This window comes from Canis lupus, chromosome 3 (assembly GCF_011100685.1).
Source record: "Canis lupus familiaris isolate Mischka breed German Shepherd chromosome 3, alternate assembly UU_Cfam_GSD_1.0, whole genome shotgun sequence".
In the NCBI taxonomy this organism is placed as follows: domain Eukaryota; kingdom Metazoa; phylum Chordata; class Mammalia; order Carnivora; family Canidae; genus Canis; species Canis lupus.
The window spans coordinates 30,998,097-31,024,427 of NC_049224.1; the positions used below are offsets into that span (position 1 = coordinate 30,998,097).

Consider the following 26,331-nt stretch of genomic DNA (forward strand, 5'->3'; position numbering starts at 1 on the left):
AGCCCAGAAAGATCAAGTGATTGACAGTCTCACAATAAGTCCCTGCGTGAGTCAGGCTACAGGAGGTAACACCTCAAATGAAACTCTTTTCCTTATTTGCAAGAGGGCTCACTCATTTCTTTTTTTTTTATTTTTTAAAAAAATTTATTTATGATAGTCACAGAAAGAGAGACAGAGAGAGAGAGAGAGGCAGAGACACAGGCAGAGGGAGAAGCAGGCTCCATGACCCGGAGGCCGATGTGGGATTCGACCCCAGGTCTCCAGGATCGCGCCCTGGGCCAAAGGCAGGCGCCAAACCGCTGCGCCACCCAGAGGGCGGGGTCCCGGCGCCCAGCGGCCCTCCCCCTCCTATCCCGCTTCCGGAGGCCGCGCAGCTGCACCTGCCACACGAGCCCCGGAACACCCCCGCCGGCCCCGCCCCATCCAGGCCCCGCCCCATCCAGGCCCCGCCCCCTGTCGCCCTCCGGCACCGCCCGACGCGGTCTGCAGCGCGCCCCCTGGAGGTCACGCCTGTCGTGTGCCGCCGCCGCCGCCGCCGCCGCCTCCTCTCGAGGCGCCCCGCATGTGCTCCCGCACCGGGCTGAGTGCAGGCAGAGGGAGGGCTCGGCCCGGCTCCGCAGGAAGAGCGGGGCGAGCGGGGACGCCTCTCGGGACGGCCAGGACGGCTCAGGCCCCGGCCGCCCCTCGGTGTCTCCTTTTGACGCCCCATCTTGGGCACTTTTCTCTTAGCGGTTTATAAAGACTTGATTAAATACAGTATTCTGGGCAACCATGTGCCTAGCTAAAATTGTAATAATATTAAAAGTAGAATATTGAAGGGCAATCGGGATCTCTGCACTGAATCCGCAGCACCCAAGCACGGGGAGCTCAGTGTGTCACAGAATCAAGTAAAACCAGGGCACGTCTCACAACTGTGCATGGTCTCGGGGTCAGATGGACGCTTAGCACATTCTATGAGTGAAATAAAAATTAAGCCTTCAAAAAACAGAACTAGGTTCGACCCCAGAACTGACCCACCTTCTGTGCGCCACACACAGAGAGGCCTAAGAATATTGGGAGAGCATGGTCCATACAGATGCATAACCTGGTTTAAAGAGATATCCTGGGGTCCCGGGATCGAGTCCCGCCTCGGGCTCCCTGTGTCTCCAGGATCACGCCCTGGGTCAAGAGGTCCTACAAGGGTAGACAGAATTCAATAATAGACCAGGCTTTGGCATAGATCGTGCCTTTTATTTTGTTATTTTATTTTTTAAGATTTTATTTATTTATTCATGAGAGAGAGGGAGAGAGAGGCAGAGACATAGGCAGAGGGAGAAGCAGGCTCCCTGCGGGGAGGCCGGTGTGGGATTCGATCCCAAGATCCGGGATCAGACCTGAGCCAAAGGCAGACACTCAAGGGCTGAGCCAGGCGTCCCTGTATTGAGTTTGAAATTATAATAAATTTAAGATACTGGGGTTAGCAATAAAGTGTAACACTATTTGAAGTTTCTTGTGTCTCTTTAAGCAACAATTACAATATAAGACTATCATTAAAAAGAAACAAAGACTGTCATAAATTACCTCACATTTGTAAGGAGAATAGTTCAATATTAGGTTTGCTTAACAAATGGAATTATACTCAGTACTTACCATAATAACATTTGAGTCTTTTTTTTTTTGAGTTTTTCTTGAACAACTGTTAACCCAACTGTTTTGCTTTGTATTACAAAGCAGAAGTGGTTATCCCTTAATTACACAACAAAAGGACAGTCTTTTTGCTCTAGGGAAATAAACACCATTGAGCTCTGTGAAGTTCACTAAAACCCTACCAGCACCAGGTATGTTCAAATCTAGTGCTACTTTTCAAAATGGAATATTAACTTTTAAAAAGTCAGCACTAGGGGCAGAGTATTTCCAAAATGGAATATTTCCTCAAAAAGTATTTTTTAGCCTTTCATTAAATAGTACTTTTTGGAGCTTTCTTCCAAATACTTCCAAGCCACCCCAAAACGCCTTAGTAATAAAACATTTATAAAGCAAGCCATTGGGCAGCCCGGGTGGCTCAGCGGTTTAGCGCCGCCTTCAGCCCAGGGCCTGATCCTGGAGATCTGGGATCGAGTCCCACATTGGGCTTCCTGCATGGAGCCTGCTTCTCCCTCTGCCTGTGTCTCTGCCTCTTTCTCTCTCTCTGTGTCTCTCATGAATAGATAAATAAAATCTTAAAAAAAAAAAAAAAAAAAAAGCAAGCCATTATCCAAAAAAGGGAAAGAAATGTTCTGGAAGGCCCAACCCTTCAGGGCCCACCCAGTGTGAGAGCAGCCACCTACATCAGCCATCGCCCTTTCTTCCCAGAGGAAGACAGTAAGATAGCAATAGACACCACTCTTTGGTTACATACAATTTATTCATTTATAGGTCATCAGATAATAGTAACACTAAGTGCCAGGCCGTATACTTCACACTTAGAATTCAGAGATCAGTGAAATAGTCCAGGATCATCCTAAAATCTAGTGGGTCAAGACTGCAGCAAAGCCACAGCAAAGAATGTTTTGGTGTCCTCACAAAGAAATAGGAGAACAAGGGAGTGGCCAGTTTTTCTAGAGGGCAGGGACCCTCTCCTGAAGGTGGCTCCTGGGCTGAATTGAAAGATGAATAGTTGTGTTTGGTGGGAGAGCGCGCAAAGGGGCATTCAGGAAGCACATTCTGGAGACAGGGAGCAACCAAGCACCATACCAGAAGGGAGAAATAGCTTGGTCTATTCAGAAAACTATAAGCTATGCAGTGTGACTGGATTGGCCTTGAATGCCAAGCTTGTGTTTGGCATGTATCATGGACAATGATATGTGGGGGCTAGCTTGTATTGGCTTGCAAGTGCAGGTTGTTAAATTTTCAGTAATTTTGTGAACTGGCTTTTATCATGATTTGGGTCACATATGAACAAGAGTATATAAAAGGTACATGTGCAATTTAAAGAATATTTTTAAGGTAAACCTTTATGCAATCAACCATCCAAGAAAGAGAACACTGTCAGAATCCCATCAGCTCTGTGTAGCATTCCTCAATCACATTTCCCTATCTCCCCACAGAAGAAATCATTATTCTAACTTTCAGGACAATAACACACTTGCTTTTCTTAATAATCTTATTTCATATGAATAAATCCTTAAGACAACAGTTTCAAATGCTTTGAACTTTATATAAATGTATTCATGCTTTACTCCAGAGTGTTCGTGATGTTCATCTTTCTTTTCTTTTTTCTTAAAGATTTTATTTCAGAGAGGGAGGGAGAGGGAGAGAGAGCATGAGTGCATGCAAGTAGAGGGAGGGGCAGAGGGAGCAGGATAAGCAGATTCCCCCCTCCTGTACAGGGAGCCCACTGCAGGGCTCAATCCCAGGACCCTGAGATCATGGCCTGAACCTAAGTCAGACACTTAACTGACTGAACCACCCAATGATATTCCTCTACTTTCTGATTAGCTATTTCCTTCATTTTTACCACTGTACAGAATTCTATTCCTCGAATATATATGAATATATAACGGTAGAATTAAATTAATATTTATTTTCCATTTTTTGCTATTATAGTGCTGCTAGGAGCATTCTTGTACATACTTCCTAAAGAACCTATTCAGTAGTTTTCCCGAGACATTGTATCAGGGCTCTGGAAGGAAAAATTATATTTTGAGATGAGTTTTTTTATTATTTTTTAATTTTTTTAAAATTTTTATTTATGATAGTCACACAGAGAGAGAGAGAGAGAGGCAGAGACATAGGCAGAGGGAGAAGCAGGCTCCACGAACCGGGAGCCCGATGTGGGATTTGATCCCGGGTCTCCAGGATCGCGCCATGGGCCAAAGGCAGGCGCTAAACCCCTGCGCCACCCAGGGATCCGAGATGAGTTTTTTTAAAAGGCCATTTACAATGGTGTGAGAAAACCATAAGAGATACTGCAGTACCCCAAAACTAATAAGAGCAATGCTCTGTCGCTACCCCTAAGCTGAAGGGGTGAGGGAAGGAAAGGATTATCAGAACCTGAAGACAGGAGGCACCTGGCTGTGTCGTGTAGAAGAGCGTGTGACTCTTGATCTCAGGGTTGTGAGTTGGAGCCTGACATTGGATGCAAAGATTATTTAAATAAATAAAACTTAAAAAAAAAAAAAAACCCGAGGAGAGAGTAGAGAACAGGTCCCACTCAAGGGACCTAACCAGCTCTAGATGATCATATAAAAAGGTACATGTGGGAATAAAATACCCAACTTCATCTTCTTTTCTCCCTGAAATCTGTAGGTTTCCCATTGTCACAGCCCCTTACTAGCCATAAAGCTGAGTCAAGGGTCAAGAGTAAATCTGGAAAACAAATGGAAGATAACCAGCAAAGGAGTTTATTTAAGAGTGCAATTGTTGGGTTGTTAAATGTACATACCTGTCAAACATACTGAAGAAGAGCAAACTGTTTTCTAAAGTGATTGTTTTCAAAGTTGAGTTCACACTGTTCCATATCATCACCAAAATTTAATAACTTTGGATTTTTTTCATTTTTATGAATCTGGTAGGGATGTAATGATACCTCTTTGTGATTTTATTTTTCGTTTCCCCATGACTAATATAGCTGAGAATGTTTTCATGTTTCCCGGCAGTCTGGATTTCTTTTTACGTAAAGTGACACTTAAAGTCATTTGTCCAAATTTCTACTGGCTGTCTTTTTCTTACTAATATATAGGAGTCATTTATATCTTCTAGGTTATACATTCTGGATACTAGTTTTGGGCAAGTTACTTATGTCACAAATATGTTCTCCCAGGTGGTTTCCTGTATTTTCACCTTTTGAGTAGGTAAGATCATAGATGCTTGTTCTTTGTAGTTTTGCTGTACTTCCTAAAAATACCCCAAAGCAAAATCATAATACAAAGTAGATGAGTTGGGGCAAGCCTGTTGGGACCCCTCTCACTTCTGAGAGCTTTCTCTGTATCCTCACTTAATAAAACTCTATTGGGTTACTCACCAAAAATAACAGTAACAAAAACAAAAGTAGATGAGTTGGATACATTAGATAAAACAGAAAAGAATATGGAGACAATTCTGGGCAAAGAGGATCAAAGAGAAAGAATCAGAAGTAGGAAAAGAGTAGAAAAGTAAGGAAACCATTTTTACTGGTTAAAAGATCAATTAAACACATCCACTTTTATTTTAAATTATTATTAAACATTACTAAATAACATTCAATTAAATGAATCATCTAAATTAAAATAATTTCCCATTTACTCTAAAGTTGAAAATGCAATAAAAATAAACCTGAGGCAAGACAGGAACAACTAAATATGATGCTGTTAACTTTTCAATGCATTAAATCAGTACTTCACTGAACTTGATTTTGTAGACTTTAGATACACAAATCACACAAGACCCACAGCTCTACAACTCTGAATTCACCATAGCATATGATAATATTAGGCCTAAGACTGGGCATGCTAATAAATATTAAACCTAATTTTAAACAATCTAGGAATTTCAAGTCAAGTTACCACTTTGGCCAAAGGCTATATAAGATCCTAATTTAACCTATTCCTAAAATACTATGTCTTCATAAATTTAGATAATGAGCTATAAAATATGAAAAGTAGGAAAAGAAAAAACAAAAATATAAGAGACGAAAAATTCAGTTCCTTAAAGGAGTAAAACAAAACGGCTTCCATCTTCATGTTTCCATTAAATAATTGTTTTTTGAAAAAAAAATTGTATTAATAGCACAAAAGTATTTGGAGTAACTACTGAAGCTACTGTCTTCTTTCATAAATATTAATAAAAATATGATAGAAATATAAGTAAAATAAATGAGATATTCTCAAGAAATGAAATACCACCATTTTAAAGACCTACAAATAAATTTAATTGCTTTGAATCTTAGACTAAATATTTTTTAAAGTGAACCATGTGCTTACTCATAAGCTAAAGGAATTCTAAGTAAAAAAAAAAATCAAATGGATAATCCTATTTTAAACAATTCTTTTAACACAGAAAATAATACTCTGATACTATTTCCTGAAGGTAACAAGACCTTCATCCTTGTTCTGCCAAGCTAATATTCTTCATAGAACTTATGATAAATTTTAATTATGAATGCTCATGAGATATCTGAAGATACTAGGAGCTAAAATATGAATATACAAAGTCGTAGAAGTTACTAAAACAAATATACTGGTCTAGTACCAATAAAGTGGCTCAGTGCTGAAAAATTCTTTTTTTTTAAAAAAGATTTTTAAAAATTTATTTGACACAGAAAAAGAGAGAGATAGAGTGCAAGCATGAGCAGGAGGAGGGGCAGAAGGAGAGAAAGAAAATTCTCAAGCAGACTTCCCACTGAGCACAAAGCTCCATGCAGGGCTTGATCTCAGAACCCCTTATGAATCAGATGCTTAACCTTACCCCACTAAGCCACCCAGGTGGCTCAGTACTGAAAAATTCTTATGCTAAACTAGGTTTGTGTGAACCTGAGAGCTCTTATAAATATATTTTTAAAAATATGTTTTTATATTCACTATAAAACATGATAAAGAAACAAATCACTTTCTGATTCCATTCCTAATTTCTCATTTTAAAATTATCTCTAACAGGACCAATTTCTGATTGATATATAATAGAAGTGAAATTCTCATGGTTATCCCAAAGGTGTTTACAGAAGTTAATTAGTACATATTCCAAATTCATATAAAGGAAATGTCATTTGGGAAGGAATTATTGCACTTGCCTTTCACTACATGAATCCATAAACTTAATGAAGAAGAAGAGATTCATTGATTATAAAATAACAAGTTTCTATCAATAAAACGTTCAGTGAGAAAATGTTCAATGTTCATTTAAAAAATACATCAAGAGTGTGTCTGGAATTGTTTGGTTTTGTTTTCTTTGATGCTGAGTACTTTGTCATCAATCCCGGCCTGAAATAGAAAAGAACACACAGTTAAAATGCAGGAAGGTATTTTTAAAATGTTTTACAAATCACTGATTTTTAAAATTTTACTTGGTTCATAAGAACAAATTTCAACATCTATAAATTAGACCTAAAAATATAACAATTTTATAGCCAGCTTAGTTAAAACTCAAATTAGCCATACCTTTTTGGTTTTGTTGCAGTCTTCTGCACTCTGCCTGAGTTATCTTTAGAGGAAGAAAAGTCAAGAAATTCCATAATGAACAACATGAAATAATTAAAATGCTGTATAAAAAGCTAAAGCTGACTGATTAGAGATAATAAAAACTCCTTTAGTACTATATAATTCATATTGAGACACATCAAAAAATAACTTTATTGCCTAATTTCTTTGTAATTTACTTATATTATTAGTATTTCTCTTAATTTGTTTTTTTTTAATTTTAATTTTGAAGTTGGTCTTCAGTTGGACTACCAAAAAACAAGTTAGAGAGGCTTTCTGGCTGTGTGATTATAGTTATTTACCACTCCTTGGCAAAAGTTCTCTGAAGGACTTTCTTTTTTTTTTTTTAAATTGAAGTATAGTTGAGATATAATGCTGTATTAGTTTTAGGTGCACAACATAGAGATTCAACAAGTTCATACATTATGCTTATCCTCACCACAAATGGAGGAACCGTCTGTCACCATATAGTGCTATTATAATACTGTTGACTATATTCCTTATGCTGTACCATTTACCCCTGTGACTTACTTATTCTATAGGAATTTTGCCTTTGGTTAGATTACTCAGCTCCCTCAACCTCTGAGTTCATTTTGTGCTAAATCAAGCCCAGAATAGTCTTCCCCAATTTAAAATCTAATGGCTTCAGGTAATTCTAACCTATGCTAAGGTAACTAACATTTCCCTAAATGGCACTGTACACAACCTATCCCTTTAACAGTACGTGCTTTAAATTTAACAACAATCTCAATTTTATTTTAATAAAACAGTCTTAGAAAATCACTTTCTTTAAAATGACTGTGAACTGTAATTCTGAAACAAATAATATATTATAGGTTAATTAACTAAGTTTAAATAAAATTGAAAAAAAAAAAAAAAAGACTGCAAACTCACCAGTACTTTTGGTGTTTTCTCTGGGTTGGTTAGCTAGGTTAACTTTATCCTTTCTCAGTTCCTGGATAATGCCCTTATTTAAGCATACATCCACATGCACATTGAACAGGGTAAGATCTGAAGTCTTTTGTTCTAGGTTACAAACAGGACAAACTAGAGCTTGTAAATAAGGCTGGGAGGATTCTTGCCGACTTAATGACGCAATATCTTCCAATGAAACAGTAGAGGAAGAATTCTGACAACATTTTTCAATATTAAATGGTTTACTTGGAAGACTAGCACATTCCTCTTTGCTGTGCTTATCACTTAAAGCATCTACACTTTCTGCTTTAGCTGGGTTATCTTCAGTCTCTGGTAGCTCTATAAAATTGATTTCTGAATTCCTCTGATGGGTTTCATAATCCTGTTTCTCACTCTGTGAGAAAGAAGGATATACATTTTCTTTCTTGTTAACTTCTGTAGAGGAAGCATGTGAATGTGAGAACACGCTAGAGATTCCACTGATTGAAGGTCCATCAAGACATGCATCTACATGTTTATTAAAGGCTTCTAGACTGATGCTTCTTTGCTCTCTAAAGCAAATGGGACAAGTAAATATCTGAGAGTTATTTGAATTCTCTGATGTTTTGAGATTCTCGTTCATCTTCTTCTTTAAAACTTGAAATGAATGTGATGTCTGTAAACTTTGCTTATCCACAGCTTCACATTTAAATGTGTCTTGGTGGCTCCAATTCCTTTCTGATCGCTTTTTATCAAAGAAACTCTTCTTATGAGACATTTCTAAAGATTTTAGAAACTGATCTTTGTCAGTTTTCTCTAGTATACACCCAGGGGCTGACTGAGATTGGTTTCCAGCCTGTAAGAAGCCAATGATGCTCCTTTGTTGGTGTCTCTTGTCTTCTTCATTGGGAAAACTAGATAATCGTACACCTAAAAAATCAACCACAATTAATTTTGTAACAAAGCCAATTCACTCATAATCCATAAAAATATTTTGCATAATACTGTTATGACATATATACAAAAGTATGTTTAGTGAAAAATAAGCAATACTGCATATTTTCTGAATTAAAGTATGCTTTTTCAAAATAAGTACTTTGCATGAAACTTACTTTCCTTTATCAAACTGGATATCACTAAATAGTATCTGTTGGGAGGTAGCATGATTATATGTCTTTCAACTAATATCTGACATAAGATACCATTAAATACCAACTAATTGGAGTCAACTTCACACACTCTAGCTCTTTTTGCCCAGTAGGCTTTGTTTTTTATAGCAATTTTAGGTTTACAGCAAAAGTGAGCAAAGAAGTATAGAGGTCCTACATATCCTCTGCCCACACCATGCAAAGCCTCCTCCAACCAACATCCTGCACCAGAGCGGTATGTTTGTTACAAATGATGAATCTGTGTTGACAACAACATTAACACTCAAAGTCCATAGTTTACATTAGGGTTATTCATGGTGTACATCCTATGGACTTTGACATGTGCTTAATGATATGTAGCCACCATTATAGCATCATACAGAATAGTTTCACAGTTCTAAAAATTCTCTGTGCTACACCTATTCATCCCTTCTCCATCTCCTATCTTTGACATCCACTCATCTTTTCACTATCTCCACAGTTTTGTCTTTTCCAGAATGTCATAGGGTTTGAACCACACAGTATTTAACCTTTTCAAATTGGCTTCTTTCACTTAATAACATACATTTAAGGTTCCTCCATGTGTTTTCATGGCTTGATAGCTTATTTCTTTTACACACTGAAAGATATTCCATTTTCTGTCCCAATTTCCATTCACCTACTACTGAAGGACATTTTGGTTGTTTCCCAATTTTGGCAGTTATGAATGAAGCTATTATAAACATCTGCTGTTTAGCTCTTTTAATCAACATACTTTATTCAACCAATTACAAGCGTGTGCTATGTTTCATATATGAAAGTATAGCTAATGATTCAGTCTTAGCAGTAAAGTTGGCATCTGGAATGCTTATCCATGTACATCCTCTCACCCAGTTCACTTTAGGAAGTTGGTTTGTTTATTTGTTTACATTGTGGCTGTAGGTATGGTTTTGTATTGTGACAATCCCATGTCTATAATTCTGAAATTTAAAAAGCTCTGAAAATCATAAGCAATAAATATAAGATGACTGAATTGATATGAGGCTATTTAGAGTCTTTCCAACTTAGTGTGAATATTCTCTTGTTTTGCTACAAAAGCATTAGTGTGAGGGACGCCTGGGTGGCTCAGTGGTTGAGCGTCTACATTCGGCTCAGGGTGTGATCCCAGGATCTGGGATAAAGTCCCATATCGGGCTCCCTGCATGGAGCCTGCTTCTCCCTCTGCCTGTTTCTCTGCCTCTCTCTCTCTGTCTCTCTGTGTCTCTCATGAATAAATAAAAATCTTAAAAAAAAAAAAAGAAATCTGAAAAGTTTTAAATTTTGAAACATAAGTAGTCCCAAGAATTTCAGTAAGTGGCAAGGAAAAGAATAACTGCAGTTGGTTCTTATGGGAATTAAATTAATGAGCATGGTTTCACATACATCAGGTTCTAAGAATTAAGAAAAATGGAAGTATAGGTACAACCTCCTAAATAGGTTTAAGAAATAAAATGAAGGACAGAATACTTCCCAAGTTGATTTCTTTGGGAAAGTCTAGCAGATTTAAGAAAAAAAAACAAGAAAAGTCATACCCATAAGTCTTAATCTCAAGGGATGTGGAAAATCAGCATCAATTTCTGTTCTTAGCAACTCTTTAGCAATAGCAAATATTTCTTCTGTAGTAGAAACAACAGATGAAACTGTAGATGCACGAGTTTTTACCTCAAAATTTACATTCTTCAGTTTAATGGTAACAGTTCTACCCTGTAACAAACAGAATACGTAATATGCAGTTTTCTAACTTCTAGAAAATAGTTATTTTGTAGTTTAGAAAAAAATCAGAAAGATATCTTATATACATATACTATAGAAGTATAATCAATTATTTATAAAACATGGTAATGAAATCTATCCAAAAGAATTGAGATATATAAGTAATTTAAAAATTCAATTTTAGCCAATAATTATTACTCCCCTACTCAAATGAGTTTTTATAAAAGAAGTTTTTATATAAATGGCAACATGAAGTGATCATTTTTCTTTTTACTAAGTCTCTTTTAGAATTCAGTACCTAAAAAGAGAGGGAAAAAAAGCTTCTTAAAGAGGTCTCCATTGAAAGGGTCTTGCAGATAGCTCACACTTACTGTGTGCCAACTATATGCCAAATACTATGCTAACCCACTTACATGTAAGAACTCCCTTTACAGTTACTGTTTAATGGATACAGAATTTAAGTTTGGGATAATGAAAAAGCTCTGGAGATTCACAGTGGTGATGGTTGCACCATATGCACATAATTGTAACTTAAAAATTGTTAAAATAAAAAATATTTACTACCTTCTGGAAGTTCTGAGAGTGGGCTGACTTACTGACTCACTTCCAAAGAACAGAATACGGAAAGGAAAAAATAGTGACTTCACAGTTCAGAAGCCTAGGAAACACCAACTTAGGTGACAAAGGTTAGTATCACTTGTGATAACTTGTAGTTACCATACACCTTGATAGAATGTAATGAGGACACTTCACCTCTGATATTTTTTCTAAAAATCCTTAACCCTGGTCTAATCATGAGAAAAACATCAGCCAAACCTAGATGGAAAGACACCCTGCAGGATACCTGGTTAATACTCCTTAAGACATCAAGATCATGAAAAACAAGGAAATACTGACAAACTGTTAAAGATTAAAGGGGATTAGGAGACATGACAACTAAATGCAATGTGGTTCCCTGGACTGAACCCTGCAACAGAAAGAGGGCATTAATGGAAAAACAGGTAAAATCCAAATAACATCTGGAGTTTAGTCATAGCGATATGCTAAAGTCAATTTCTGAGCTTTGACAAATGTACTATGACAATATAGCTAAAATAGTATGTTAATAATGAGTGAAACTGGGTATATCAGAACTCTCTATATTATCTTTACTACATTTCTGTAAATCTTAAATGATTCTAAAATTACAGGTTTATTAAAATTTTTTTTAAATCAACTCTTTCTACGTAAGGTATAAGAGAGAAGAGTTATAAGAAATGTATGTAAAAGGGAGGTAGAAAAAAAAGAAATATATAGATGTTCCATTCTTTGTAATAACCTTTACTGGTTTTTTTATTTTTTTGTAATAACTTTTGAATACCTTTGTATCACACTTTGTAGTAACCCCACCTATGGTTTCAGAATTTGGAAAAATATTAAATATGGACTGTTTTGAGTAAAGATTATAAAACAGAAATTTAAAGCCTTTCAGGTTTTGTTCTGAATGTGTTAAACAACATGAAACTAGGGCCTTGAAACCAAGCGCCTATTCTAGAAAGTCATTGTCCACCAGAGAAAAACATTAAAGTATGGTAGGAAAGAAATTTATAATAAGCAAATAGAGTTCTAGAGACATCTTTAACTTTGTCTTATTCTCTAATATCAGTATAACTGATTTTGAACTTATTCAAATGTACTCCTGAAGTAGTAATAACTCTGGAGTTAGTCTGGAGCCAGCCCACCCTTGTACGTCGCTTCTTCACTCAATGATCTTATCACAGGCCTCAATTATGGGTCAGAATTGAATTTGTCTCTACTGAGGATGGGAATATTCCTTTCTAATGTTTCTCAGTTTGTACTCAAATGCAAAACCTAACTCTTCCTTTATGGTCGCATTTTACTATCAAAAATTAAAAAAATCTAAGAATACCACATTAAAATAAAGTACCTTTAGTCCTTCTTTCTGCAGATCTTGAGCAAGTTCACTGCAAAGTTCCTGGCACAAGTTATACTGTTCTTCTGCTTTACTTATCTCACTGAATGTCCTAGAAAGACAAGAATGATTTTGGTGCATAGAGTAAACTGTAATTTAGGAATGATATAGTTTGTTTAAACAGCCTAGCATCAAGTTATATTTTCTGTAGTACAAAATAAAATTTTCAGATGAACTAAGATATAATTAAACATCTAAAAATCTACCTAAATAATTGAAGACCATTTATAGTCTAATTAGCAAAGGTATATTTGCTTTATCTATAATATTTTTTAAGTTGATTAAAGTCTGATATATCACATCACTAAGAGGAAGGATAAAAAACATGATCATCTCATTTTAATGAGATAACAAATCAATAAGACAAAAGATAAAAATATATGATCATCTCAATAGATGCAGAAAAAGCATTTCACGAAATATAACATCCAATCACGATTCAAACTCCCCACAAAGTAGGTTTAGAGGAAACATTTCTCAATATAAGAAAGGCCTTATACGAAAAACCCACAGCTACATCATACTCAATGGGGAAAAACTGAGAGCCTTTTCCTTAAGGTCAGTAACAAGACAAGGATGTCCACTCTCACCACTTTATTCAACATAGTACTGGAAGTCTTAGTCACAGTAATTAGACAACATAAAGAAATTAAAGGCACCCATATTGGTAAGGAAGAAGTAAAACTTTCACTATATGCAAATAACACCATACCATAAAAACCCAAGATTCCACCAAAAAACTACTAGAACTGATGAATGAATTCAGTAAGATTATAGGATACAAAAATCAATGTACAGAAACCCATTGAATTTCTATACACTAATTTTCCAACAGAAAGAGAAATTAAGAAAACAATCCCATTTGTAATTAAACCAAAAATAATAAAATCCCTAGGAAAAAACCTAACCAAAGAGGTGAAAGACCTGTATTCTGAAAACTACACAGCATTTGTAAAAGAAATTAAGAAGACGCAAACAAATGGAAAGACATTCCATTCTCATGGGTAGGAAGAACAATTTTTGATAAAATGTCTATACTACCCAAAGCAATCTAAAGATTAAATGCAATCTCTATCAAAATACCAATAACACACTTAACTATAGGGAACAAACTGAGGGCTGCTGGAGAGAAGGTAGGTGGGGCCTGGGGTAACTGAATGATGGACATTAAGAAGGGCACTTGATGTAATGAGCACTGAGTATTACACGCAACTGATGAATCACTAAATAATACCCCTGAAATTAATAATACACTATATGTTAACTAACTTGAATTTACATAAAATCCAAAAAAATACTAAAAGCATTTTTCACAGAACTATTACAAACAACCCTAAAGTTTGTAATGGAACCACAAAAGGCCCCAAATAGCCAGAGCAATCTACAAAAAGCAAAGCAAAGCTGGAGGTATCCCAATTCCAGATTTCAAGTTACACTACAGAGCTATAGTAATCAAAACAGTATGGTAGTGGCACAAAAATAAATACAAGATCAATGCAAGAGAGGATAAAGTCCAGAAATAAACCCACAATTATATGGTCAATTAATCTTCAACAACAGAGGGAAGAATACACAATGGGAAAAAGTCTCTTCAACAAATGGTGTTGGGAAAACTGGACAGCTAGCTACATGCGAAAGAATGAAAATGGACCATCTTGTTATACCATACACAAAAATAAACTCAAAATGGGTTAAGGACCTAATATGAGACCTGAAGTCATAAAAATCCTAGAAAAGAGCACAGGCAGTAATTTCTCTGACATTGGTCATAACATCTTTCTAGATATGTCTCCCAAGGCAAGGGAAACAAAAGCAAAAATAAACTATTTGGGACTACATCAAAATAAAAAGCTTCTGCACAGCAAAGGAAACAACCAACATAACCAAAAGACATCCTACAGAATGGGAGAAGATATTTGCAAATAACATGTCTGAAAAAGAGTGAGTGTTCAAAATATATAAAGAATGAGACAACTCGATACCAAAATACCAAATAATCCCATTAAAAAATGGGCAGAAGACATAGACAGACCTTTCTTCGAAGAAGACATACAGATAACCAAGACACATGAAAAGATACTCAACATCACTCAGCAGGGAAATGTAAATCAAAACTAAGATGAGATATCACCTCACACCTATCACAATGGCTAAAATCAAAGACTCAGAAACAATAAGTGTTGGCAAGGATGTGGAGAAAAAGGACCCTTTTGCACTGCTGGGGAGAATGCAAACTGGTGCAGCCACTCTGGAAAACAGTATGGAGGCTCCTCAAAAAATTAAAAATAGAAATGCCCTATGATACAGTAATCACACTACTGAGTATTTACCCAAAGAACTTGAAAAGGGGTATATGCACCCTGATGTTTATTGCAATAGCCAAACTATGGAAACAGCCCAAGTGTTCATTGATTGATGAATCGATAAGGCAGATGTGGTATGTAAATACATATAACATTATTCAGCCATTAAAAAAAAAATAAAATCTTGCCATTTACAAAGACGTGAAGGGATCTAGAGAGTATAACGCTAAGCAAAATAAGTCAGAGAAAGGCAGATACTGTATGATTTCACTCATATGTGGAATTTAAGAAACAAAGGGGAAAAAAGGAGAAAAATGAAAAAAGAGACTTTTAATTACAGAGAACAAACAGATGGGTTATCAGAGGGGAGATGGGTAGGGGAATGGGTGAAATAGGTGATGCTGATTTAGAGTGTATACCTATTTGATGAATACTGAGTAATATATGGAACTGTTGTTGATCACATCTGTTGTTTCTTGTGTTGTTGATTTTAGCCATTCTGACAGGTGTGAGGTGGGATCTCACTGTGGTTTTGATTTGTATTTCCCCGATGCCGAGTGATGTTGATCATCTTTTCATGTGTCTGTTGGCGATCTGTATGTCTTCTTTGGAGAAATGTCTATTCATGTCTTCTGTCCATTTTTAATTAGATTATTCATTTTAGGGGTGTTGAGTTGTATCAGATCTTTATATATTTTGGGTACTAACTCTTTATTGGATATGTCATTTGCAAATATCTTTTCCCATTCTGTTGGCCCTTTCTTAAAAATATTAATATAGTTAATATTAATATTATTGTATGCTAAGCAATGTTCTCAATAACAAAAGATAAAATGGAAGAAAAAATTCATTAAATAGGGCAGTACTATCTCACTTTTGGAATCTTCCTCCTCCTCTTTTCCTTTTATGTAAACCACAGCCTAAAACAATGTTTTCAAAGTCATTTACTGATCATGTTGCCTTGTAAAAGTAATTCAACTTTTCTGATTAAAAATAGTGTATGTGAGGGGTTCCTGGCTGGTTCAGTTGGCTCTTGATCTCAGTGTCATGAGTTTGAGCCCCATCCTAGGTAGAGAGGTTACTAAAAATAAATAAATAAGGAGCGACTGGATGGCTCAGTAGGTTAAACATCTGCCTTCAGCTCAGGTCATGATCCCAGGGTCCTGGGATGGAGCCCCACATGGGCTCCCTGCTCAGCAGGGAGAGTGCTTCTCTCTCTCTCTCCCTCTGCTGCTCTCCCTGCTCACCCTCACTCTGTCAAATAAATAACATTTTAAAAAAATTCTTTAAATAAGTAAATAAATAAACTCGAAAAAAATAATGTATGTGAAAAAGGAACACAACCTTGTACTAGATCAGTGGTTCTTAAACATCTATCACAGTGGAACTTTGGTGTTTGGAGGAAATAATTTAGGGACTTCTCAAACAATGACATATTTCAGAAAACAACAGTCTCGTCAAGATTTCATTTATTTTCCAAACAAGATTGTAAACCATTGAACTACAACTCCTGTAAGCTCACTTTCATCAATATCTTACTACTTGACCAACATTTGAAGAGTTTTAGGAAGAATTTATGTGGTCCCTTCTTAAATTTCCCAAATAACACTCAGTAATTTTTCTTATAAACAAAGCTAGAAATTAAGATTTAGAATCCAGAGATGCTTGGTTTTCATTGAATAGGAGGAAACCAACATTAAAAAAAAATTATTACTTCAGTTAAATTTTTTTCCCACGGAGAGCATAGCAAGCAAAGATAATAAAGCATTGTACTGGAATACTTAGGTTAGTAATGTCAACTACTGAAAAATGTCATTTGGTTTGCAAATAGATTTTTCCATCTCAGTGATATTTTACTAAAATTATAAAAACTTAGTTTAAAATAACATGAATTATGAACAATTAATAATAATAAAACATTACCTCTCAATGCTCATGCTTTTCCTTTCTCCATCCCTTGAAATGAAAAAAAAAAAAGTTTTTGTTGCTTTCTCAAAGAAGACTAATTCTCTTTAGTCAAGTAAGAGGGTTTAACATCTCAATTATCACTTAAGGATCTCTTTAATGTTTTTGGTTAAAATTTATATATCAGGAAAAACAATGAGTTTTTAAAATATCAAAATAAAACTATCAACAAAAAAGAGATAGATGCTAATTAATCAAGTCTATATCTATCAAAGAGAACAAATCTGAAAATAGGTTGAGATTATAAACTACTTCTATTAAAAGTGTGAATATAAAAACCACAACTTATAAAAACCAATAAGAGTACTGTAATGGCTTGCAGTTATATGATATAATTAAATATCAATTACTTAGTTTTTGGCTTAGAATATTAACTTTGCTGTCCTACAGCTATTTACTATAGATTTATAGACCCTCAGAATTTGGATACAGTATTAGGATGGGGATTCAGAATCTGAACCATCTAGTTTGGTTGAATTCTAGCAGTTTGGATAGAAGTAGTTGAAACTAAAAAGCTGAAATGACATGTGACATGACATTCTCCACATATTCAACAGACCTACTAGGAATAAAGTACTATTCTAGGCATTGGGTATACGGTTATGACCAAAACAGACGAAGTTCCTATCCGTAAGAAACTTGTATCCTAGTGGAGGGAGATAAATAAACCAAGATAGAAGTAAATATGGAGTATGTCTGAAGGTTAGAAGTATTACAGATTAAAACATAAAGCAGAATATTGGAATAGAGAAGGTACACAGAAGGCAAGGGAGGTTTGTTCTTTTACATTATTATAAATTACCCATGAATTTCACTTCTCAGTGTCACCTGCATCTTTAAATACCAGAGGTTAATACATGCCATGTTGTATCAAGAACCATATTGTTTTCAAGCACTATGGAAATTAAAAAGAGGATAATTCTGGGATTAAAGAAGAAAGTTTTATTTTATTTTATTTTATTTTATTTATTTATTTTTTATAAATTTTTATTTATTTATTTATGATAGTCACAGAGAGAGAGAGAGAGAAGCAGAGACACAGGCAGAGGGAGAAGCAGGCTCCATGCACCGGGAGCCGACGTGGGACTCGATCCCGGGTCTCCAGGATTGCGCCCTGGGCCAAAGGCAGGCGCCAAACCGCTGCGCCACCCAGGGATCCCAAGAAGAAAGTTTTATTCCCCATTACCTCCAAATACTAGATTATTTATACTTGTGTGATTTCCTTCTTTGATCTTTCCATTATAGCCACTCAAGATCAAAGTCAGCTAACTATGAGCTTAAGAATGAGGGGCATAGAGGATGCCTGGGTGGCTCAGTGGTTGAGCATCTGCCTTCAACTCAGGGTGTGAATCTGGGGTTCTGGGATTGAGTCCCACATGGAGCTTCCCATGGGGAGCCTGCTTCTCCCTCTCCCTGTGTCTCTGCGTCTCTGTGTGTGTCATAAATAAATAAATAAATACATACATATATACATACATACATACATACATACAATCTTAAAAAAAAGAATGAGGAGCACAGACAGATGAGAAAAGCAGTACTTGCAACCTCTGTAAGATTTAGCAGGTTTATTTTATCAAACTTATTTTTATGCCTCCTCAGTAATCTTCCTATTTTCTCTTACTTATATAAGAATATAAAGGAATTATTTTGAGGGCAGGCTGACAGGATGATGATAAAATTATAAAAATAGTGCCCAGTGTTAATTCCCATTCTTTTTAAAAATTCCCTTCTTTTCACCCACTCCCAACAGTGTACTCTTCGAGCTGTAGGATCTTCTTTTTAAGACCGAGGTGAAAGAGCAGCAGGGACGAATCACAGGACCTCTCCTACATCTTTGTGTGGTGGCCCCTTCAAGTTCCTGCCCCTGGATCATGGCTGCCAACCCCACTCTTATTCCCCAAGTCATTTTCTGCTCCCTTACTCGGCCTTACTTTCTTCATTGGCTTATTCCGCCACACTATTCTGCAAACTCCATGAAGGCAAGACTTTGTCTTGTTGCCTACTCTTCTTTCCAGTGCCTAGAACAATACCTATTAAGTATTTAGTATTGAATGAATCAGCCAATCATTTACAAGTCTACAAAAGAAAAGAAATGTAGCTAACTCATGAAGGCTTTCAAAGAATCATTAAATCCCCTTGCATACAGGGTAAATTCTGGATATGAGCACCTTTCTTTCCTCAACAATCAGACCACCACTAGCCTTACATTTCGAACAAAACACAAGGCAAGTACAGAAAAGAAAGTACTCATCATTCCTCTTGTCTACCTAACCAATAGCTACAGCCAACAGCCAAACACTGATTCTTTGTTCTTCTTTTCCTTTCCTCCCACCTCCAATCTTTTGATTCTAATTCAAAAATTATATTCTAGAATGAACTAGCCTAAAATTTTTTTTAATATATGTTATTCTATAGGGGCTCCTGAGTAGCATAGTCAGTTGAGCATCTGACTCTTGGTATCAGCTCAGGTCATGATCTTGGGGTCCTGGGATCAAGCCCTGCATTAGGCTCACACACTGGAAGTCTGTTTGAGGATTCTCTCTCCCTCTCTCTCTGCCCCTCCTGCTCTTTCTCTCTCTGGAATAAATAAATAAATCTTTAAAAACGAACAAAAAACATGTTATCCCATAGCCTCCATGTCAATGGTTAAAACTGTTATTTCACCAAATGATCAAGAAAAAACAGAATGAAAAAAAAAAAAAGAAAAGAAAAAACAGAATGACTATACATATAGATACCTTGCCAGGTGTGTTGAACCTAGACCCAGGGAAATATGAAGAAAATGATGCCAAGATGTTTCAGAGAAAAGAAGAGAAAGTAATGCCCTCTGCTGGTAGAGTTCTGTACAAGTAATAATTCCAAGTGCCTTTAACATTTTCTCTGTAACTTTTCCTATTCCAGAAACCTAGAAAAGAGTCAATATTTATCATTAATACAGTTTTACATTAAGGCAAGAACAGATATATAATATCATTATACCTTTTATAACCAATAAGAGGTTATTGGGTTATAAGAGGTTATTGGAATAATGTGATCATCTTCACAAGTCATACTGGAAAACTACTTTATTTCTGGGCACATTTCCTAAACTAGTGTTGCATGGAAATTTTAAATTTTAAATTTCACATAGTTTTAAAAAGCATTAAAGAGACATCTGGGTGGCTCAGTCTGTTAGCTACCTGCTTTCAGCTCAGGTCATGATCCAGGGTCCTGGGATGCAGCCCTTGATCTGACTCCGTGCTCAGCAGCGAGTCTGCTTTTCTCTCTCCCACTGCCTGCTTGCTCTCAAATATAAAATCACTAAGGCTGGTATGTTCCAAAGTTCTTTGAACCCAGAACCTTATTTAATGGATTTACCTATTTCATATCTTGAAAAACACACTGGAAAACATTGCTTTATAGCTATATCATACATATTTTAAACTATTTAGTGATCATACATTATATTCTCTGTTATAGCTTTTCTTCTGAGCACTGAAAACTGTTTATTTAAATTCACTCCTATACATGATATGAGAAAGTCAAGTCCCAGAACATTAAATAGAGTGTAGTGCAATTATTGTTTTTAAAAAAGCGTATGTTTGCAGAAAAAATCTACAAGCTGTAAAAAATAATACAACATACCCTTTCTATAACCCCTCGTTTTACCATTTAAAGATAGTAAAGTATTTTGGGTTTTTTTTTTTGGCCAAAATCAATTAAATTTCTACATCATCTTTTTGAATTATCAAACCTATTAATCTGATAGCAATGTAGACTTTAGAACTCAGTATATTAAGTTATAGCTGAAAGGAGTCTTACAAGTATTCTTTTTTTTTTTTTTTTTTTTTAAAGATTCTATTTATTTATTCATGAGAGACACAGAGAGAGAAGGAGAGAGGCAGAGACACAGGCAGAGGGAGAAGCACGTTCCATGTAAGGAGTCTGATGCAAGACTTGATCCCGGGACTCCAAGATCACGTCCTGGGCGGAAGGCAGGTGCTAAACCACTGAGCCACCCAGGGATCCCCACAAGTATTCTTTTTATTTCTGTTCTTCTTGGCAGAGGTACACTTAAAAGTCTTTCAACTATTCCTTTCTTAAAACTTTTTGGCAGCAAGTTTCCTAAACCTCAATTTTAGGGTTTCATAGAAAGGTTTCTTCAAATCCAAATTCAATCATCCATTACACTTCTTTCTTGTTACCTATTGTTTCAAAACTTTCCAGCAAAGAATTATTACTACCATTCTAAGTAGTATCTCTTCAGTATATGTATATATGCTTATATAGTTTATGTTTAAATATAAATAAAATTATATTTTATATCAATATTATACAAAATCTCACCTTTCTAATGGGTAAGTCCTTGATGAAGTCCATCACAGCTTGTCTGTTGGGGAGAACTTGGTATTGTCCATTTGGTTTATTCTTATCACTGCATACTTTTGCTAACATTGTATTTGGGGCAATGCCTTAAAAGAAGAGAACTCTGATGACTCAAAGAAGTTGACAGGTATCATTTAAAAATATGATATTACAATACAGAAAAAGAAAAGGTGAATGAATGCAAAACGCTTGAAATGATGTGAAATAGTAATTTAAAAATAACATCTGATAACTACCTATCTTCCCAGGGCTCAATATAATTTTAGGAAAAGGAACTGTATAGTTATTGTGGTAGCAGGACTGAAGAATATTTAAATCTCCATGTTATTTTTGAAGTCTAAGAGTAATTTCTAAGTTTAAGTGATATTATTAGTTTACATACTATCTTTAGTAGCAATACAGGGCTGACTAATAGAAAATACCCAGAATATAATTTAGGATGGATGTTTACTCTTTGAAAAGGTCTTTTGTATAGATTATCACATAAAGAAAAAAATTCAAAGATTCTAGGTTCCATTATATTTAAGACAATGATAAAATAGACGTACTCTTTTTATGTTATTCACAAAGCAAATTAGCACTTTTCGGAAAGATGTTTTAAAATTTCTAGGAGACACAATGATTAAGATAATTTAATTCATTGATAATTGGTTCAGTCGGTTAAGCATCTGCCTTCGGCTCAGGTCACGATGCCAGGGTCCTGGGACAGAGCTGAGCGGAGAGCCTGCGTCTCCCTTTCCCTCTGCTTACTGCTCCGCCTGGTTGTGTTTTCTCTCTCTGTCAAATCAATATAATCTTTTTTAAAAAACCCAAATACAATCATTAAATGATTCATTTCCATTTTTATACATATCCTACTAAAATGTATTACTTATTCTCACTCTTTGGTACCGAAAAAAAGGATTAACCTAATCATAATAATTTAGGGTCCTCATGAAGAATGTCAGTTTCTATGCCAAGACACAATGATACCTTCATGGGTTACTGACATTTGTAAACTCTTTTTCCCTTCACTAACTGGTTCTAGATTGCTAGTTAGGACTTCTTCTATCTCTTACTTTGTGGTCACCCGGGGTCTCTCCTGTAATCCTGGACAGGGCTGAACACTTCAAAGGGAAAACTAATAAAGTATTATGTCCTAAATCAATTAAAATATATTTCATGCTTTAAAAAGGATAGCTACATGAGATTTATGATAGTGCTTTTCTTTGGGCTCATAGGCTTTTCTGCTTAATTCCAATTTACCTGTAGGTTCACAGTATTCTGAAGAAAGTCATCAGAAGTTTAATCAAAAAGGATAAGTAAAACTTTACTATATGCTTCATAAGGAGAAACTATTAATATTATACTTGGATTAGTCTGAAAATCTTAACTATGGCAGCCATCAAATCACTTTTAAGTACCTGCACTGGCAGTCAGTGTTGTTTTTTGCTCAATTCTGAAACGAATTTCCTTTACCACTTCCTCAGCTGATGTTCCAAAAACAATCGAATTTTGGAGTGTTTGAGGATTATCCTCTTCCTCAGAGTTCCCTTGTAAAGGATTTCCTTGGGACTGCAAATCAGGAGGACTATCATCAAAAAGTAGTGGAGAGATGGACCGTTCATGCTCCCTCAGTTTATTACTTCTTTTCTTGGTTTATCTAAATTACAAACAGGAACAGTAATTATCTTCATTTTAAGAAGTACATACTTCATAAATGAGGTTTCTCTACATGCTTTCTAAAGACAAAACAAATCTAGTTTATTTTGTTTCTTTTGTTAAAAGTTTTATTTCTAAGAGCCAAGATCAGAAATGTTATTTATATTTCTTTGTTTAACAAAGAAAATACTGATTCTAGAGTTTTCTTTAAAGGAATATTATCTATTTCCAAAGTATACATTTGAAGAGGAAACATCCTATGTAAAAATCACAAATTTGTGTCTCTTACCTAAATTAACTGAAATATAGAATCAGGCCAAGACTCACATTAACTGTTCTTTAAAAAAAAAAAAAAAAAAAAAAAAAAGCTTTTTTTCCTTTACCCATTAAATTAGAATTTAATTAAAATTATATTAGAATGAGGAAAAAGGCATTAAGCAATCAAGAGTAATTATTGCCTGACAAGTTTTGTTTTTAGAGAGAAAAAACCTTAAATTTTCTTCATTCATGGAAGAAGCTATTCAGATGTTAAAATACTCTCACTTTTCTTCTTTTAAATGCTGATTTTGATTTTGATTTGCTTATATATAAATTATCACTTTTACTGAGGGCTCATTTGAAATAAATAGTAATTCTTTCTGCTGGAAGTTATGCTTCTTTAAGTATATAAATTCTTAAGGTCCGATCAGATTAACATATTTCTTTACTATTATCAGTAGACTACAACCTAATATTACTATTAAAAAGTAAAATAAAAATACTAATCCGGTTTTTACCTCATTTTATTTGCATTTTCACAATTAGACTGTAAAATATACTTAAATCTATGCCAAGACTAAAAATGTCCTCATGAATGAATCATTAAAGATTACTTTCTGGGCTTAATGGAAGAGAAATGCAGTTTAAATGTATTTATAAAAATTAAGATTAACAACAGAGCTTTCTGATCTCATGTCATAATTTTATTACATATAAATGTTTTCCAAATTAAGATAAATGCAGAGGCAAAAATTAAATTTCTAGTTTCAAGACACACATAAATGCATATTACTTAAAAAATGAACTAGGTCTTTTAAGGAGGGTTTTCTAAAGATAATACAAATAATATGACAAACACCAGATTAGTTTCACATTTTAAAGCATGTAACATGAATTAAGTTACAGACAGATGTTTTCCAAATCTGAATTCCCAGGCCATACACAAAATAAGCCTTATTTTCAAATTTAGCATTATTTGTTATGTAAGTGCTTCATTACTTTATTTTCCATATTCTAGTTTTAAAATGCAGACCATCTTGGAAGGCGCAGCTGAAATGGTATCTATCTGACCCCCTTCTCCCCATCTGAATGGGTAAAAGTCAAGGTAAAGAGAGCTGCAGAAAACTACAAACCAAGTAAGGTATCTATCTGTCTGTCACATTCATACCCCCTTCTGCAGAGTTCCTTATCCCGTTTTGTACCTTTTGAGTCCATCACAGTCCCTTAGGTGGGTCACTGATGGAACGCTAGAGTAGAAAACAGAGCATGCTGCCGTCACATCCCTTCCTTGTTAGAGCACCTGCTGAATGGTGCAGTTACCTAATATTCAATTTGTCTACTTCTATGATAGGCCTGGCTATAAAACTAAAGCTAAAGTAGTTTCTTATTTGCTTTCTGAAAAAAAAAAAAATCTTTAAAATTCCCATAATGAGGTGATCAGAGTACAAAACTAAGGTTTCTTATCATCCAAACACTAAAATGAAAGCATCCCATAATTATATGGGATACACAGATGCTGAGTGCTAAAAGTGTATGGTATTTCAGTTTCTTACATTGCCTCCCACTCACCATTCAGATTTATTTGGCAGAATAAATATAAAATAATAATTATTATCACTTATTTGTTTGTAGACAAAGTAGCAATACTTTTCCAAAGACTGCACCTTTCAGAAAAGGGGCAAACATTAGAAAAATGTCTTGGACTTCAGAGAAAGATATATCAATCTCCTGCCATGCTCCATCTTCCAATGCCATAATGTGAAATCAGATATGCTAAAAAGTTCAGCCCACAGGGATTTATATATGAGAGAGGACAAAAAGTTAAAAGTACTTAAATGGCTTAAAAATATGAAATACAGCAAGAGTAAAATATGTAAGTAATTAAAAATTCACATCTTCAAAGTGAGTTTGCATGCAGTATAATAAATGAAAAGAACATTTGTAGAGAATAAAAGAACATTTGTAGAGAATAAAAACATTTACCTTAGTCACAATGTATTTTTTTTTTTTTTTTTTTTTTACATATTGTGAGCATAACTGTTATAGGAGGTATTCAAGGAGATGCTCTGATATAACCATTTAATGGTTCCCTCACCTTCTCTTGTGAAGAGTAAGGAAAAAAATTGAGATGTAAAGCAAAGTGACATCAGGCTTTGTGTGCTTCCTCCTCCTAAAACAAATCTTTTGCTCTAAGCCTCTGTGTCCAGGAATTATGCTTGTTTATTGTTTAATGTTTCTATTAAAGAGAGAGACCTGCTCCTGGAGTTCTAAATAAGGTAGTGAGGTTGTGATTTGATGTCCACACTAAACTTCCTCCAAAGATGTGAGCCCCAAACAATATGAGCGATAGAATATTATGCCATAGAAGATCCACCATATTTGTCTCACAGAAAGTTACAAACAGGTTTCCCCACCACTGGCTGTCCTCCTTGAAGAATCAATGAGCTGTGCACATGAAATACAGCCATGGGTTGTGAGTTGTGAGCAAACCCTCTACCATTTCATCCAGGTGAACTTTGCTCAGGGGTGCACGATAGCTAAGATATTTGAAATAATCATACCCCTGACAGAGGGTTGAAAGCCTATGTAGAATGTCTCCATGTTCCCTGACATTAATTTGGGTAAGTAACAAAGGGACCATTTGAAAAAAGCCTTGGCGTCATGAAACTTTTATTTCAGTGTATACAAAAGAATCAAAATAGGGTCTGTATTACCAGATTGTAGACCACTTTGAAAATGAGGGGGAAAAAACCCCACCCAATGTTTTGATATGTTTGAGGCTAATTTTTAAAAAATCTAATTTCTTTTTTAACAACTACACTAAAAGGCCACCTTAAATAGATAACCTCCTCAGACTCAACATGATCCAACCCGTTCTTAGTTAGGTCTTCAGAAAAGAACTGATATGAAATTATTTTGTT

At 35.4% G+C, this 26,331-nt stretch overlaps 1 protein-coding gene across 8 annotated transcripts in view; it reads right to left on the reverse strand.

The window, feature by feature from the left end:
* Positions 1 to 4,338: 4,338 nt before the first annotated feature.
* The window catches only part of POLK (DNA polymerase kappa), a 66,510-nt gene continuing 44,517 nt past the window's right edge, over positions 4,339 to 26,331 (reverse strand). For all 8 annotated transcript variants that reach the window (XM_038532530.1, XM_038532531.1, XM_038532535.1 and 5 more), the window contains 8 exons: positions 21,473 to 21,597; positions 19,885 to 20,051; positions 17,102 to 17,134; positions 12,831 to 12,927; positions 10,723 to 10,894; positions 8,025 to 8,954; positions 7,092 to 7,134; positions 4,339 to 6,914 (listed from right to left, as the gene is read on the reverse strand). In XM_038532530.1, the coding sequence (XP_038388458.1) occupies positions 6,830 to 6,914; positions 7,092 to 7,134; positions 8,025 to 8,954; positions 10,723 to 10,894; positions 12,831 to 12,927; positions 17,102 to 17,134; positions 19,885 to 20,051; positions 21,473 to 21,597 (1,652 nt within the window). In that variant the 3' untranslated portion in view covers positions 4,339 to 6,829. The remainder of the gene's footprint in view (positions 6,915 to 7,091; positions 7,135 to 8,024; positions 8,955 to 10,722; positions 10,895 to 12,830; positions 12,928 to 17,101; positions 17,135 to 19,884; positions 20,052 to 21,472; positions 21,598 to 26,331) is intronic.